The 17,551-nt window shown below is 53.0% G+C and overlaps 5 protein-coding genes across 5 annotated transcripts; 2 read left to right on the top strand and 3 right to left on the bottom strand.

Annotated features, from left to right (window-relative positions):
- Positions 1-689: 689 nt before the first annotated feature.
- On the bottom strand, positions 690-3,496 carry A1O3_06043 (uncharacterized protein; the record flags this gene model as incomplete). Its single annotated transcript, XM_007736163.1, has 2 exons — positions 690-2,976; positions 3,027-3,496. 2 exons carry the CDS (start codon positions 3,494-3,496, stop codon positions 690-692), a joined length of 2,757 nt encoding a protein of 918 aa, XP_007734353.1.
- Positions 3,497-3,922: 426 nt separating this feature from the next.
- On the bottom strand, positions 3,923-5,443 carry A1O3_06042 (uncharacterized protein; the record flags this gene model as incomplete). Its single annotated transcript, XM_007736162.1, has 1 exon — positions 3,923-5,443. One exon carries the CDS (start codon positions 5,441-5,443, stop codon positions 3,923-3,925), a length of 1,521 nt encoding a protein of 506 aa, XP_007734352.1.
- A 2,920-nt stretch (positions 5,444-8,363) lies between these two features.
- A1O3_06041 (uncharacterized protein) lies at positions 8,364-9,965 on the top strand (the record flags this gene model as incomplete). The annotated part of the gene is made up of 1 exon (XM_007736161.1): positions 8,364-9,965. The coding sequence occupies one exon, from the start codon at positions 8,364-8,366 to the stop codon at positions 9,963-9,965; it is 1,602 nt and encodes a 533-aa protein (XP_007734351.1).
- Positions 9,966-12,128: 2,163 nt separating this feature from the next.
- Positions 12,129-13,235, bottom strand: A1O3_06040 (uncharacterized protein; the record flags this gene model as incomplete). Its single annotated transcript, XM_007736160.1, has 1 exon — positions 12,129-13,235. One exon carries the CDS (start codon positions 13,233-13,235, stop codon positions 12,129-12,131), a length of 1,107 nt encoding a protein of 368 aa, XP_007734350.1.
- Positions 13,236-14,673: 1,438 nt separating this feature from the next.
- Positions 14,674-16,425, top strand: A1O3_06039 (uncharacterized protein; the record flags this gene model as incomplete). The annotated part of the gene is made up of 2 exons (XM_007736159.1): positions 14,674-16,140; positions 16,198-16,425. The coding sequence occupies 2 exons, from the start codon at positions 14,674-14,676 to the stop codon at positions 16,423-16,425; spliced, it is 1,695 nt and encodes a 564-aa protein (XP_007734349.1).
- Between the last annotated feature and the right edge of the window lie 1,126 nt (positions 16,426-17,551).

Below are 17,551 nucleotides of genomic sequence, written 5' to 3'. Positions count from 1 at the left end.
CATGGAAATAGACATGGACGTTGCGCTGTCGTCGTCACTGTCGCTGTCGCCATCACTTCCGTCGCTGATGAAGACTGAGGTTCGTGATTGTGAATAGTAATGGGAATAGTAAATGTACTCTGGACAATAAAGTGCATTCAGGACGAGATGCTACACTTCATAGTACATAGTACATAGTACATAGTACATTCTGTACCAGTAGGACAAATTCCATGCCAGTGTGCCACACCGCAACGCCGAGCTACCCAGCTTCGTCGCCAGCTTCGTCGTCGTCATGTTGTTTTGCTTTGTTTTGCTTTGCTTTGCCCTCTGTCCTCTTTCAAACATCGTATATTGGTGGCAGGAGTGTCGTCACATGAATGGATGCTTGCCCCCATAAGCTGCCGGTCAAAAAGCTGGACAGCAGCTGTCTTGTTCCCGTGCTAGGCACTTGTTCAGTTCAGTGTCGAAACGGTAGACGGGCCCATCTCGTTGTCCTTGTGGGAGCACTGGCATAACCATAGAATGTAGTTGTGGCCCTGTCCAGTCACCTTGGTGCCCTGTTATTTTCAACCATGTCTTTTCCATCAGTGACGAGAGCGGCCGCCACCAAGTTCAACTCAGACAACAGTCAAGTATCCGTTGAAGCGCACCCATTTCCGTGCCTGGGTCCAGCACCAACATTTGCATAGCAGCAAACCATATGTCATTCATTGTGTATACGGTCCAATCTTTTGTCTGTCAATATCCTCCTTGTCTTCTAGAGGCCCCGGCGGCGTCTCAGTCCGCCGTATTGGTAAGGGTGGAGGTTTGCCTGGTTTCTGTGGTTGCTCATCGCCCGTCTCCGTCGATTCTTCGCCATGACCGAAGAACTCATCATGGTGTTCGTCGGCGGCTGGACTCGCAGGGGCGGATTCTGTGGGTGCCTCTACCACGAGAACCTCGCTTTCGGTCTCATCGTCGGGTTGTAGCGTATTTTGTCGCTTGCGCCGCGCTGGGAGTGGTGGCTTCGGCGATGGCTTGACAGAGTCGCTCGAACGACCGGTGTCTTGTCGTTTCGGTAGTAGTGGAGGTGGCACCGGCTTCCGCCTAGGCATCATGAATGAGCTGGTTCTGATCGGGTTCTCCGGCGGAGGTAGTGGCGTCCCAGGAGGTGGGAGCGGCCTACCACGACCCATGGGCTCTCTTGGTATAGATTGTTCATTTCGCTCCTTGTCGGTCGCGCCTTGAGCTTCGCGCTGACGATTCCTCGCTAGGACGCCCCAGCCCCATTTCTGGGCGGCAGCTGCAGCAGCATTGACAGAAGCGAGTGCCTGCTTTCTGTCCGCACTGGTCAACGATCTTGTGGTGAATGTGGAGCTCTTGGTGGGTATCCTTCCTCCATGAGAAGAGCCAGGTCTAGAATCTTTCAGATCATTGGTATCAGTAGAATACACTGATGCTCTGCTAGATGTATTTCGTATCGGATCAGTTCGCATAGAGCTATCGTCGGACATGTTTGAGACATCGCTTCGAGATCGCTCCTTTTCCCTGATTGCCGTGGCCATCGCCGAGTCTGAAGGCGGCGAACCCGCTTGTGAAGCAGATGGTGACGGATTTCCCGTCGAGCGAGTAGAAAGATCTTTCAGTAAAGTGGTGACGCTCTCGCGTTTCGAGTGAGAATCGGAGTCCCGAGTCGGGCTTGCGTTGGCGTCTGCGTGGCTTGGGCTGAGAGTCGGGTTCGCAGCACCGGCAAATGAAGGCGACCTTATCAATCTCGGGGTCGATGAATCAGGTCGATCTGGTGTCTGAGCACCTTTCGCACCGAGAAGATCGTTGAGAGAAGAAATCGACTTTTTGGCTGAATTCTTCTTGCCGGCAGTCGTCCTGACATCTGTCAACACCGGCATACTCAAGACTCTGTCGTCTTTGGAGATGGCGCCGTCGTGCCTGGACAAGTCAGCAGGGGCCCCGTTTTCTGTCTCCCCTGCTTCTGCTTCGTCTTCGGGATCTTCATTGGGTATTTCGGTGGTCGTAGCCGAGACCGGTTCTCTCTTCCAAATGCCTCCACGGTATCGCTGGCCTTGTGTGTCCATGAAGGCGATATCATCCCAGAATGGGAGACAAATACTCTCAGCTACCACCTCTCTGATTCTACTCTCAATCGCGCGGAGTATGAAGTTGTAGGTAATTTGCCGTGAACTGACTATAGGTTCCAACACCAGGTCCAACTCGGGCATTTTCTCAAACGAGAACCATGTTCTGTTGCTCGGAGGTGGCTTGAATCTCACCAAAGCGTGCCCTTTGAGCCGCTTACAAGTGATCGCGAGCACCATATCGACTTGGCGAGGCTTGAAACGAGCTCCCAGTTCAATCCGGGCCGTGGCCGCAATTTCAATTCTAAAATTCCCGGTGTAGTCGACATCCGCCTCCACCGTGCAATCTCCATCCACCGTAAGGTCTCTTAATCTTGGATTCGTCACAAACGGGGCACCGTTTCCGAGATCGATCTTTTTCAGGGCCAGTTTGGTGATGAAGTTGGGTTTCTTAACCCTTGAAATCTTCTTGGTCAACTTTTTCCGAACGAACTCTTCGAGTTCCGGCGTCTTGTACATGGCGAGGAACAAACGGCCAATGACTGCGTTGAGCCATCGGGTTTGTAGGTGCTCCTCGGAGGAGTGGAGCTGCTGCACCAGCTTGACGATATCATCAATCTCAAATTGTTGAGGCGCAGGAGGATCTTCGTCGGTGGTCTTCTCCTGGTTTTTCAGCAACGCAAAGTAAAAGTCCTCCTTTTCCGACAGATTCTCGCTAAAGAGATAGAATGGCAGTGAACTGGGTGTATCCCCAGCTGTATTCGTCTTCCTCTTCAGCCGTATGGCATTGCGCTTGATCCAAAGTTCGCCCTCGGGGGTTTCACCTTCTCCCCCGTAGATTTCGACATCGTGGTGCTCCAAGGAAATGACATAGCGGACTTCCAACTGTTGGATGTCGTCGTAGAGCATAAGGTGGCCGTGTCTGCACCTTCCGTCAGTCTAACATCTTGCACCACTTGAATCGAAACTGACCTTAGGACGACATAAAACACGTTGTTTGATTTCTTGACCGACTTCCCAGTTCCGTCCTTGTTCGGCTCCAGCGTGGGCTTTTGCGACCTGTCAAAGATACTCCGGTACATACTCTGGTAGACACTCGGAGATTCCTGTGCAACCACCTCCCCAGCGGGGGTCAGTTTGTCGGGAGGCTTGCCATTGACCCCTCCAGGGACATATTCGCGGCAGACGGCAAAGTAGCCTGCCGCAACATCTGAATCATGCTTGCGGTGGAATTTTTCGGCTAGATCGTCGGTAGCGGTCTTGAAGGTAATCTTGTCATCGTCGGGGTGGACCAACTGCGCTGGATCGTTGTGGCTGGGTGCATCTTCTCTCGGCAGTGGGAGGGTATAGTACGCGTGAAGGAGGACTATGGCCAGAAGCAACGGCAGGAAGGTCAGGCCGCCGAGAACATAGACGCAGAGGAACCATTGCAGGGCCCCCATCGAAGCATTGAGGCGTCGGTGGGACGAGGTTGCGAGATGTCAACAACGCTGGTGTTGTCTCAGCGGTTCGGCGCAGGCGCAGGCGGATGACGTCGGTCCAGTACGGCGAACCAGTACGGCGAAGTGATACGTACCCCAAGTGCAGTCTTGCAGCCTTGTGCTCAGGGCTGATATCCTATGCACTCAGCCTGCGATCGGTTCCATCCTACGGAGTAGACATGCAGGTAGGAAACAAGAAATAGCTTGCTTTTGAACTAATGGGGGTCTCTAGTCACAAAAGATGGAGTCAACCATCAGCCTCATCAGCAAGAGCATATTGTTCACTAGTGTTTGGCTATACGGGACAATCTTCGTTTGGTTGATAGGCATTACTTCGTAATCGTCTGCTTCATGTGCCCTTGGCCAATAAGCAAGGCTATCCTCCGGTCACTGAGTGCTCGATTCTCTCTGTGCATGAGCCCTTTCGGCACAGACACTCTCGATCGCCGTTCGCGCATCCTCCTCGATGCGTTTCATGCGATCGAGTAGTTGGGCACTCCGTGCCTTCCATCGGATCTCCCACAAATCCTCGACCTTGTTGCGCGCTCTTTCAAGCATCGTTTCCGTAGTTTCTTCCAAAGTATCCAGCCGTTTCTTGAGATCGTCAATCATGAAATCCTTCGCTCGTAGCTGCTGCCTAAGTACAATGTCCTTCTCGTGCAATTTCTCTCGTAGTTCCGCTAGTTCTTTGTCTTTGAGGTGTAAGGCCTTGCGGTGGCCATAGTCCAGTTTTCGCATCATCCGCGCGTAATGTAGACTGATTTCATTCTCGTCATCCATGGATAGCGGAGTATCATTGTCGTCCTCGTAGGGAACCACACTCCCTTGGGATTCCCTGTCGACGAGTCTGAAAGTTGCATCGCTTGCAATGGCGGTAGGCTCGTCTCCGTTGCTGGCGGAGGTGCTAGCATTGGATCGGTCAGAGTAGGGCGCCACTGCACTCGCACTTTCTTCCATGACCCTGGAGGATGGAGAGGTGTGCACGTTAGGAAGAATTATAACGCTGGCAGGTTGCAGATGCGGCCCGCCGCCGCCCAATGGGGGTGATCCATGCTCAAGGTACAGCTGTGTATTGACTTGCGTGTTGTTGTCCGCTGGCATGGCAAGGCTAGACGGCCGAGTGAGATCCGTAGTGGCTGTAGGTGACGATGATGATATTGTACTAGGTTCATCGCCACCGGCCAAAGTGCTCGTTTCGTGGTGGACATGATCTGTTGTCGCCCGGACTTCTTCATCCATGAGGGCTGGGCGGTCCAGTGTTGCTGATAACGGGCGCTCGAGAAGCTGAACAGCCTCTGTCAACCAGGTATTGGGTTGAATACCACTGATGTCTTCCGATAACCTGACCATGTTGGGGCCAACAAGCGTCGACCTCGGCGTGCTTGCGCCATCATAATCAGGGTCGACGTTCTCGTTTTCCTCGGGGTGCCTAAATCTCAGACTGTGTGGGCTTTCTAGACTGGTTGTGCCAATGGAGCGAGCTTGGCCCATGTGCCGCGGATTCAGTTGGATGGGAGCAGTGTATGGTGGCGGAGGGTCGGCTGTGATGTGCGAGCCATCGCGACTGATGCGGAAATGCTGGCCACCGGCATTGATGTCGATGCTACGCGCGTCGTCCTGCAGAGTGGTGGTAGAGAACTTGGTGCGCGTCGACACAATGGACGAAGCACGGCTGTGCCTTGTTGTTTGGGAGTTGTTCAGTTCTCTGATCCAGGGCGGTATGCTCGTACTTTGGAGCAGTGGTGTGTCTTCTTGAAGAGGCGGCAGCAAGGCCAACGGCGGCACCTCATCCTCGGCTTCCTGGTTGAGTATCTCGTCTTCAACTATACCAACGTAAATCGTATTTCTGGCGGGCACAGCACTACCATCGACTCCGAGCGTGGAGTCAGCGCTCTTGAATCGAAACATGGCCTGGATACAGCGCTGGCAAGGTCGACCCCGAGGGTCCTGGCCGCAGTCTGGTCTTTGATGGTCAGTATTTGCGTCTGGGAATCAATGCGCGATGCCAGATTATGTCTCCTCAACGGATCCAGGCAGCCTTGTTTTCTTGGTGCCGCTTTTTAGCCCCCAACGATGATGCTATTGTAACTCGTGTTTTCGATCCAGACTTTGCTGCCTGGCATCTACCGCCATCTTTCGAGAACAGAACAATAACATAAGCCATGGTTGACATTGCGATCCGCACCGGATCAATGACAAGGTACCACATTTCAATTGCACCATCCGGGTACCTACAGAAGCATTCGGTCCGTTTTGATGGCATTCGGTTAGGTAGTATACGGAGCACCTACGGAGTATAACTAGTCTATATTACTCGTCCGCTCAGTTCTTCTCTCTCTTCCTGTGTCGGGAGTTGAAGACGATCGTCGAACGCCGAAGCCCGCACTAGAATACCGATGAAAGTTTAATCAGAACGGCACCTCCGAATCGGAGACCATGCAAACTGTACAATCCCGTTCGTCCAGCGTCAGCATCCGGACGACAAGTAAGGCCATCTGAAGTTGGCACTTGATCCAAAGCTGTGCTGGTAGAATTGTTCGACAAGGCAAAGAACCCTGTATCACTCATGCGCTAGCCATGGCAGAGCCTCACAATTGTTGTAGTCATGATCAGTATCCTTGCTTCAGCTACATCTTTGCTGTGAGTCGCTGTAGAGTCAGCCTTTGCGTCAATGGTTCTGCCGCTGTAGGGATGAGATCCTGTCAACGCTGCGGTAATTGCGCAACCATACTCGTCGCTTCATGTGCCCTTTAGCGAATCGAATGCCTGTCCGTGTGACACTCCAATTGGTCCCGGGGTTCCAGATGTGGAAGCTTTCTGCAGTTGTTTATTTCCCTTAGTCTGCGATGTATTCCTTGCGAAGGCGTGCGCTCTTGCGGACAGGGGTGTCATCTCAGCGTTTCCTTTTGCGTACCCTTAGGTTCTGTATTGCATATGACTGCGTCGGATCTGTCGTTGTTTTCTCGTTTCGGGAGGAGTGCTCCGTACGTGGACTCGGCGTCGAAAGATCACTGCCCTTACGGTGGAGATATAGTTTTCTCCCCATCGAGGAGTGACCCTCTGCCTAACTTTTAGGTGTGTTTGGGCCGCATCGATGTGATCAGAGATAGGAAATAACTGTGGATATCATGACAGCGCGTGTTTGACGATTCACTGCGAACGAATGCAGGTAAGTTGCCTGACACCAGGAAGACAACGTCGTCCAGTAGTACCTCGAGGATTCTGTAGCGGAACTTTTCCCCTCTTCCGTGCTTCTCTTCCAGCTGTTTGCAAATTTTTCAACAGTCTGTTCGATGGGCACATGCTCCGGTACGGCCTTGATAAGGTCCCTGAAACGGTTTAGGTTCCAATCCTCTTCGATCGGTATTACCATTCGGTTGTGTTTATTGATAAACTCCTCGATATCGAGTCCGCGATGTTAGAGGTATTGTTTGAAGATGTTTTCATCTTCAGGAAGTTACGTGTAGGCAGAAGGAAGAGGTTCACCATCAGCAAGAGGCTCGGTGATGGTATCGCTGAGGGGGTCGGTCAGGCGGTCGGTGAGATCGTCATACTGGGTCTCGGTGAGATGATCAGTAAGAGAATCGCTGTCCATGATGTGCACACTTGAGGGAGAAAGACTCTTGGTACATCGAGAGAGACATCAAGTCCCAGGTTATGGCATCCCTTGCAAGATGGTGTCAACATGCCAGTGAGACGCTGCGCGACGGACCATTGTAGATGGCAGACCAGATGCGCTATGTAACTTACCTACCTACCTAGGTTTCAGGTAGGGGAAGATCTCGCGAGGTGTCATCAAGCCACAAGTCTGCTACGGGCATATGTAGGAGCAAAAGGATGAAGCTGGCGTCATAGAATGAGCTTGCATAGTGAAGGAGACAAGCACGAAGACGATATGACGAGTCGTGCCCTGGGAGGCTGCCTGTACTCGTACTGTCTGTACCCTAGGCTCCGCAGTATTTAACTGCGCTTGCAGGTTTAATGCGGTACCACATAAAGATGCCAAGGCTAGATCGTGGGAGTCCACGTGATCAGTCACGTGGTGATATATGTCCTCCCCCCTTCTCCTATAATTCAGGCTGCAAACACTTCGTGCTGTAATTAGCCACAGTGCCCAATGCCAGTGTGATGCTTTCTCTCCTTGGCCCTGGATGGAGCCATGATCAGCATCCAATCTTCTCGAGTGTTATATGTTCAACCCCGGTCCAGGCGGTTCCTTATCACCTCCCCTGACAGCGAGCTGGAAGAGCGAGTCGAGAGATCTTTCCCTCTGCCCCCCGCTCCGGACCGGAGTTACATAGCACTACTGCTAGTCTGGCAACCTCTCAAGACCCCCAAACGTCAATTTCCGTGGACAAACTCGTTGCACAACGCTGCGGGCTGAGCTGCGATGCTTGGACTGTGTACTCCGTACACTGTACGGATGGTTCGGAGACTCCAAAACATGTGCGCGGCGACCAATGCCTCCTTCAACCCTTGAACAGACATGGGACAGGCACTCCGTAAAGATCAGCATACGGAATCCCCTGCACCGAGTGGATTGCCGAAATGGAACAACTCCAGTCGTGAATGAAAGCTGAAGATTAGAGGTTTGGGGCCAGTAAAGTACCGTCTGGCTAATACCTGCGTGCAGACCAGACTCAAACTCAGACTCGACGCTGGGGTCAGGGATGATGCGTCGACCTTCGATTTCGATGTAATCGTCTTGCCACACCATCCATTTGTTCACTCAACGCTGTTTGCACGACCAGCTGTCTTGTTGATTAGATCTTGATGCTATCATCATAGCTTGCACCAGGGACCGCTACTCTCCGCGGCCTGCGTCATGATGGAAGAGAAATCAGTCTTTGTAGACTACGATGATACTACACCATCACCGCGCTCTCTCCGAGGAGCACCGAGACATTTCTTATCCAAGACATTGTCGTGGCTACAACCTGCCAATGCCTGGAAACTCAGCAAACGGTTTGCCTATTGCTTCACGCCTCAACTCGTGCGGTCACACTATTTTGGCGACCCCGGGTTTGCGCCCAAGAAATTCCCGACCAGCTACCTGAGCGGCCTTCGAGGACTGACGGCCATCAAGGTCTTTACTTTCCACTGGACTTTTGCATTCAGCGATCTCGGCTATAAGCCGTACGGGACGACGGAGCGGTACACGCACTTCCTCGAGCTTCCTATCATTCGCTATGTGCACTCTGGGTTCACCGCACACATCTTCTTCGCCGTGGCCGGCTACCTGACGTCTCTACGAATATTCCAGCTTCTTGAGCGTCATAATCAACAGTCGCACTCGAAAGTCATGGTCAACATCTCTGGTGCGCTGTTCCGTCGGGCCTTTCGACTGTATCTCCCCACCTTCATCATCACGTTGATATTCACCCATTACATCCACTTTGGCTTCTATGAGCATAACCGACCCTATCTCGACGATCACGAGAAATTGTTCCCCGGTGTATGGCAGGAGCCCAAACCAGAGCAACTTGCAAGCTACTACGCTCAGCTGCAATACTGGGCCAGTGAAATGTATCAACTCAGCAATGTCTTTCTCCCGGCGACGGCATACTATCCCCTTATCGACCAGCACCTGTGGTCTATTCTGGCAGAAATGCGCGGTTCGCTCTGTTTATATTTCGTTCTGATGGCGACGACGCAGTGCCGTACCTACGTCCGCCTGGCGATGCTATGCCTCATGACCTTTGTGTTCTTTCTCTGGGATCACTGGGAGATCTGGATCTACATGCTCGGCTCGATCGTGGCCCAGATCAATGTGCTCATGGGCGAGCCTGAGGCGGAAAAGAAAGTCGCCACGGGACTCTTCGCCCCGCCGCCACGGTTTCCAGCAGCCTCGGGGACGGTCCGCAAATCGAGCTCGGTGTGGCGCTATATAACCCCTGCCACCACGCTGCGGTCATACCTTCGCATTATCGGGTTTTGGGTTGCCTTCTATCTCCTGTCCTATCCGATCTGGGGATCCGAGCCATCCGAGGAGGCGCCCGGGTACGAGACGCTCAACTTGCTAATCCCGGCATGGATGGAACGCAAAGATAAATTCTACGCCAACATCGGCACTACACTTCTGCTTTTCTTGCTCGCCCGATCGTACGAGTCAACCTCGAACTGGCGCCGCCTTCTCAACAGCCATGTCGCCCAGTATCTGGGCAAGATCAGCTTCGGACTATATCTGACTCACGGCCCGGTGTTGCATGCCGTCGGATACATGATTCCGCAGTACATCTGGTGGGGTATGGGCGTGGAGGGGATAGACACGAGCAACACCGTGTGGTTTATCGTCTTGTTCATCGGCTGGGCCATCAATCTGACGCTGTGCCTTTCCGTCGCGGATGTGTGGACGCGAGAGGTCGAGAGTCGCTGCGTCAAGTTGGTCAAGAAGATTGAGGAACTGTCTTTTGTCAGAGAATCCACCTAAGGTCCGTTGCCACGGCGGGTGGTCTGGAGCTCTACCAATCTACAGTCTGCGGTAAACCGTCGCGGCATCATGATAGATTCGACCGGGTGTACCAAGGAAGTATGTGACCAGGGTGTACCAAGGAAGTATGTATGTGCATGATGGACACCATGTGTGTGCATGAGGGATGCCAGGCAAGTGTTCTCATCAGGGAGTTATGACAGAATCTGTCTCTCAAGACTCGAGCTTCGGCGACGTGATGAATAGATGGTCAGCATTCGACGGTCCGGCCAGCATGTGTTGTGCTCAGGCGTCAGGAAAAGAAGGGAGGGCAGGCGTGGAAAAGACCAACAGACAGGAATCTCTAGGTATTCCGCCATCCGCTATATTGGGGCGTAAAGATGGTCATTCGTTTTCAAGAGGCATTATATTAGGTTGTATGGAGTACATATGCAAGTCATGATTAGATTTTCCACAACACGCCTGAGGCCCCTGAACCGGATTTTAAAAGCGACCGAGTACGATTAAGTAAATATACTGTACTCTGTACAGTATGTAGATCTATATCTTTATATGGACCACACTCTGTTCCGACACTTGATGTCAACCATCTCAACTACGTCCGCTCGCTATTGTACATCACTGGAGTCCGCTCGCTATTGTACAGCACATCACTCGAGTTAGATCTAGCCACACACGGCTGAGCCTAGATCCCATAGATGCAGTGCCCGTCCGAGAGAGAACCCTTCACCCTGTCTCCGCCAGTGGTGATGCAGACGGCTTGAGTCCCGACTTCGACTTGAGACCGAAAGATAACGCAACACAATAGATAGACAGACAGCAAGACAACACAATAGACAGACAGACAGACAGCAAATCAAGGGTCTGGTGCCGGTGCTCGTGCCGCAGATCCTGGATCCATGACTCTGCTGGCTCGCAGTCCAAAATGGGCTCAGAATGGGGGTTGAGATGCACCTAGCAGATGACCGTGGACTGTCCAACAGGTGCGTCTGCGTCTCTGTCTCTGTCTCTGTCTCTGTCTCTGAGCCATCAGATGCGTTTGAGCGTACAGACGGACTCTCTTGACCATGGTTGATGTAGCGTACAGACGGACTCTCTTGACCATGGACGATGATGACCTCGATCTGGCTCAGGTCTGACGCATGTCGTTGCTGTTAGACAGGATGCGGATATAGGAATAGGAATAGGAATATAGGAAGGAAGGAAGGCTTGGCCTCCTTGGATTCGATGTTGAGCTTTCTCGCCTCCGACTCCGACTCCTTTCCTTTCCTTCACTGTTGGTGCTGTCTCCTTTCCTTCACTGTTGGTGCTGTCTCCTTTCCTTCACTGTTGGTGCTGTCTCCTTCCTCCACTGCCAGCGCCCTCACTCAAGACGGGTACTTCCTTCACTGCCAGTGCCCTCCACGAAAAATCACCCTTGATATATTTATACCGTGCAATTCCTACCAACAATCTAAGGAAGTTCAAACACTGGGTGCACACGGTGTATGAATAGTGTGGTATCGCACTGAATAGTAGTATCGCATGGTTCTAGATTGTGTGGAGTCCATCTTAATATCATCCTTCTTCCAGTATCCGTTCTCTCTTACCCGGCCTAGTCTCGAGTATGATGTCGGAGAGATAGGTGTGATGGGTCCTCACGAAATAAAAAACCGTCCTGGGTTCGAAACTGGGATCAACGGTTTCTCTTGCGAGAGTTTTGGTCACCTGGACTTGTCGTGAAGTAAAATCTTGTTTTGTTGTGCGACGCCTCTCGATGTGTTCAGTGAATTCACTAGCTGCTGACAAAGGAGAGTCGAACAACAAAGGGTGGATGCGGATGCGGGCGTATCATCCCTTTTTTTGACTCATTGTGGTTCTAGATCTGGACGGAGAGAGGACAAGACACGTTGCGTTACGTGAAGGTGCAACGTGCAACAGTGCCAGGAGTTCATGGGTATGATACGCCTGTGGCGGGCGTGGAACACTGCTCACCGCAGCGCAGCGCTGTCAAAGTTGTGAGTCTGGGGGTTTGACATCTGCATAGAAGCAAAGAAGTGGTCTTCACGACACCATCTGACGCTGACCGACCGACTGCCCGACCGACTGATTGACAGGTTTCTGGATCACAACGTCGATATTGACAGGCCCCAGCACATCACGTCACGTCAAGTCATATCACTGTTACCAGTGGGTGGCAAGCTTCACTTCGTCAATGATGACCTTCAGATTGGCAACATCTTCAGTCTTCCAAATACACGCACTCTCCAGACGAGCCAGGTTCTCCTGGAGAACTTTGCGGAGGGTCTGGTCTTGGACGGATTTGATCGAGTCCTGGCCGAGCTGCACCAGGCTGCGACACTCCCGGGCGGTGGACCAGAACTGGTCGACCTGGGCGGGATAATAAGACTCATTGTAGGGGATTTGCATGTCGGCATCTCGACCGGTCTCGCCCTTTTCCAGCCACTCCTGCATATGCTCGGGCCGTTTGGTGTCGGAGTAGAAATGGACAAACATGGTGCCGGGGACGACCTCTTCATGGCGAGCGTTGAAAAAGGGCCGGGGCACCCACAGGACGTTGCGCTGGAACTCGGCGGAGCAGATGGTCAGATCGAGCGCCCTTTGGTCGTAGGCATGCTGGAGGTCTTCTTCCGGCCTCCAGGTTGGGTAGCCGAAAGCCTTGGTCAAGATGGCGACCGACCGAGGGTGCACGCGGGTGAAAAAGATGCCTGTGTTCATCCCCCATTGGTCGTGGGCGCTGACCACGTTGGTGTTGTCGAATGCAGCATCCGACTTGTCTGGAACGAAGACTTCCAGCGGGATCTCGCGGTTCAGGACGACGCTGTCGGCGTCGAACCACATCAGCCACTCCAGGCGGGTGCTCTCGGGTTTGGCAAGCTCCTGGATCAAAAGCGAAATCAGATAAAGAGTCTTGCTCCAGTATCCCTCGGCCACTTCTCTCCGTAGCACAAACAACGGATACTTGTGGCGAGCGGCATGGCGGGCGTGAGACTCGATGGCCCGATCGTACACAGCGGTGTCATTGCCGTAAGCCATGCTCACCAGCCCGATCCGAGCCTGGTCAGCATCTCCAACCGAGTCCTGTGGGTGCAACGCTTCCGGCAGTTTGTAGGAGTAGTTTTCGAGCTCCTTCAGCGACTCTGGCCGGAGAGAGCGGAGCTTGTCGACAGGTGTTATGAAGAAGATGAGAATGAACGCCAGGGCGAGGAGCCCCCATAGTCGATAGCTGGGTCTCCGTCCCACAGTGGAAGTCCAGTCTTTGGGAGCCATCGTGTTCAAGTCACCCAACGCAGTTGATAAGAAGCCAGAGAAGGGTCAATTGCCAATGCAGTGAATCTCAAATCGTTGATGAATTGAGGCGAGTCAAGCATCAGGAGTAACCACTGCCAAGGTAGAAGATAGAGATGAAGTTGGGCCTGAGAGCAGAAGCACAGCACACAGCACACAGCACACAGCCCCGTGGAATGAATGATATCAACTTTGGGCTTTGGCTTGGGATCTCCGCTGTCCGCTCTCCGCTGTCCTGTGGATATTGCAATAGGAGGCAGTATGCTTCCAAATTGGTCTGATCTTTTGATTTTGTCCTTCTGAACCAGTGCAAAGTGATACATCCCAATGCGTCGAAGCCACACGTCTAGATCTCCGCCGACCTGCTTATCAGAGTTCAAGCAATAATACCAGCGCTGCAACCAACGGCTGAGAGAGTTTGGTGGCTTGGCCAGCCGGAGGCCTCAGGTGCCTACAGTGCTGAAGCTGGGCTTGTTCGTATCTTAGGGTTAAGGCCGGAGTCGGGACAAGATATGAACGCAGTATCCGTACCATAGAATGGAGTACCGTGTAAGATAACATCTGATGCCGATCCTGTTCTCTTTGTGCTCCGTACCTGCATTAGCCTGTGAACGTGGGCTAAGGAGGCTTCTTGGGCGGCTCCGGCGCAGGGGGAATACAGTACTGTAGAGAGGGGCGCAGGAACTGCAGAAGACACCCACACGACACGCACCCACTCCGGCCCGGGCACTGCAGGGGCATCAGATTAGGAATAAGCATCCCCCTCCCCCACCACCACCCCTAAACCCCCCCGGAACCCTTTTATTTTGGTGCCTCCAGCGGTGCTGTGCTCCGTACTCCGTTCTGTACCGGGGTGACCTTGTCATGTCTCAGTCCTGCCGCCCTTCATTTTGTGCTCAACAAGCAACAACCCATGGCGAATTCTGTCGTCCAGGCCAGCATAATTAGGGCTGTTGTCGACAAGGATGCCCGTATGAGTCCTGATGCATTCGCGCCCGGTGCTTGCGTGATTGTGTCGCCTCAGCCGTGCCCGCGCAGCCAAATCAATAGTGCAATACGAGACTTTCTTGGTCGGATGCTGTGATTACGACGGTAGATCTGAGCCCAGGCTCAGCTCCCGAGCAGTCTGTCTAGCATCTGCCCTGTCTGGCGTCCACTGACCATACCCTGCAATCGCACTGTGGTCGCTCGCCTCCGTCCTCCTCATGCTTCCGGCGAAGAGGCAGATTCGATCCTCGCCAACCTTCCCCCCTGAGAATTAGGGCCCTTTCGCGGTTCCAGGCCTCGTTGCCGGATTGGAACCACGAGGACGGTGCTGGTATCAGCACATGTCGGACTTGGGCGATCCACATCATAGCCATCTGTACAGAGGCAGAGGACACTTGGACGACCAGCCCACGCAGGCTTCGATGTGACTACAATGCTCACCAGTTCACTGAAGAGGCTCGTCCCTCTCGCTGCAATATTACTGATCATCGGCTATTTCACATATGTCTACGATGACAAGGGCTGGTCGCTCCCACGGTTTGGCGACAGCCTGGGAGGGTTCGGTGCCACTGCGACGGCCAGCGCCAGGCCTTTAGCGACCGACACTGGCCTTTTGCAGTCAGTGCCATCGAAGGGAGATTCAAAGGCATTCCCACCGGAAGAGCCGTCACAACCATCGCCTCCGAAAGAAGACGGGAATGTGCCGCCGCCCAAAGACAAGCCAAACCAGTCTCCTCCGAAAGACTCACCGCAAGGCCATCCCCAACCGCTCCCTCCATCCCAAGGAGACTCCAACTCCAAAACATCTCCTTCAGAGCAAGATGCACCGTTCCTCTCGAGCAATGCCGCACCGGCCAAATTTCCTAGCTCATACCGCGAAGTCTTCTCCGTGTCCCGGTCGAAGGGAAACTACCTAGAGATCGAATTCCCCGGATACAAAGTGTTCAACCCGAACATCCTCCCCCACCCCACCAAGCCCGAGACGTGGATTGTGGTGGCCCAGAAAGAGCGAGGTGGCAGCCACGACGACTTTGAAGCGATCGAGCTGGTCTGCGAGGCCGTGTTCAAGGACGAGACCGACAGTCTGACCTGCTCGACGACCCCTGCCGCCCTGCCGGTCAAATCGACCAAGGGTGGACTGTGCAAAGGCGAGCTCGAATGGTTCAATGGCGTATCAGGTCCGCACGACGCCCGGGTCTTCTACGGGCCCAAAGACCCATACATCATCTACGGGTCACGATCGGGGTATACCTGCTTTGGACAGTGGATCCAGGACTTCCGTGGGCTTCTCACAGACAAAGAGAAAGACAAGGAGGAGGGAAAGCCTCCGGGCGAAAGACCGTCGAGCCTGTTCACCGCTGGCACCGAGCTACATCGACCTGGCTCGTTTGGAGTGTTCGAGAAGAATTGGTTCGTCTTCTGGGACAAGCAGGGACTGATGTATGCCCATTACGACCTGGCTCCGCGGCGCAGCTTTGCACAGCTGAACTATGACGGGTCTGTGGTTGGCGACGATCTGGCCGGGTTGGCCACCACCGATGAAGCTTGCATGGCGAAGTACATGCCTCAAGTGTCTGACGGTGAAGGAAAGGGTGAAGGAGCCGGACAGGGAGGAAGCAGCAAATCATCTCTGCACCAAGCAACCAATTCGCTATCCATCACGCTCTGCAACCGGGTCGACGCCAGCTGCAAGCCCAACGACGACAACACGTTCATCATGTCGGTGTTCCAGCAGAAATTCTACTATGCCTACCACAACGTGTACCGGCCGTATGTGGTGCTTTTCCGGCCCACGGCGCCGTTTGCCATCTACGCCATTTCGCAGAAGCCGCTGTGGTTTCATGGACACCGGAAGGTTGCGGCCAAGGGGACGAGGAGTGTAAAGCGTGGAGATGAGGACGTGGGCGCAAAGGACACTCCCGATACAAAAGGACATGACGACCACGAACACCAAAAGGAAAAACAGCATCAGCAACAGCAGAAACAGAAACAAGACCAAGAACTTCCCGAGAACCAGGCGGAAATGTTCTTCGTCACCAGCATCAGCTGGAAACCCCGCGGCCAGACGTACCACGGATACCTGGACGACGTCATGTTCTTGACCTTCGGCATCGAGGATAATCGAGCGGGTGCCATTGACGTGCGCGCCGGCGACCTGTTGCTAGACCTAGGGGTTTGCGGTTAAAGGAGTGATTGTGAGTGAGTAGGTGTAGGACACTGTTTGGATAGAGTCAATCTATGATAGCATATTCACAAGGAGGGTCAGTGCATGTATAGTATAGTAGATCAGATATCAGATATGAGATATCAGTCCTACTTGCATGTAACATGTATCAATCGTTTACACGTGTCAAAAGGTCGAAATATTCCATGTTCCCTACCAAAGGGGTATGGGGTATATATATGGGGAGCCCCTTAGCCCAGGCTATGTTGCTGATGTATGTAGGTGTGCCTATACCAGCCTTCTGGTTAAAGGGCAAGGCTGGGAATGCCTATAGTTAGTGCCTAAGTTTGACAGAATCAGGGTCAGGATCAGGATCAGTATATGTGTGTATGTGTGTGTGTGTGTACACAGTAGAATAAATACATGAACAAATACATACAATATAGTTTACAGTGTACAGTGTAGCGACCACACCAGACCGATGCCTCTCCACAACTCCAGTGCTGTTGTTGCCTATGTAGATGTAAATATAGATATGAGCGTATGCGTGTGCGTGTGTCTAGCTAGCTAGCTAGCCAACTACCTCCCTGCCTGCCTGCCTGGCAATGCCCGAATTGAATCATGTCCAATCCATACGGAGCCAAAGTGCAGAACCCATAACCAGAACCCAGACTCCATGCTTCGTGTCCCTCTGAGAGTCGAGAATCAGAAACCACAACCCAGATTCCATGTCTCGTGTCCCTCTGAGACCCCAGCCCTTTTGGATACAGACATTGACTTGACAATGAATTGATATTGATATTCATGACATCTTGACCCTGACCACCCCGGATCACGAGATTGAGAGTAGTCGTAGGTAGTAGTATTATCTCGACACGGTTTACAACTACAGCCTGTACAGTAGTACGTACAGTACTGCGGTGATGCTCGAATCGAAGATATCTGCTCTTGCCGAAAACTGTGGATGTGAATGCATGGAAGGAGAGGCATGAGTCTGGGTCTGGGTCTTGATGATGCCGTCCCTCGAACCCAAGTACGGGAATCGGTAGAATGAGGCCGAGGCCACGGTTTCGCGGTCATTGGTCATTGGTCATTGGTCATTGACGTGCGTTGCATGCCGAGTCCAGGGGGAGAGCGGATCGTTCGC

The sequence above is a fragment of the Capronia epimyces genome (genome assembly GCF_000585565.1).
Source record: "Capronia epimyces CBS 606.96 chromosome Unknown aczIQ-supercont1.5, whole genome shotgun sequence".
Taxonomy (NCBI): domain Eukaryota; kingdom Fungi; phylum Ascomycota; class Eurotiomycetes; order Chaetothyriales; family Herpotrichiellaceae; genus Capronia; species Capronia epimyces.
Note: the sequence above shows the minus strand (reverse complement) of the source record. Positions and strands in the feature narration are given on the sequence as shown.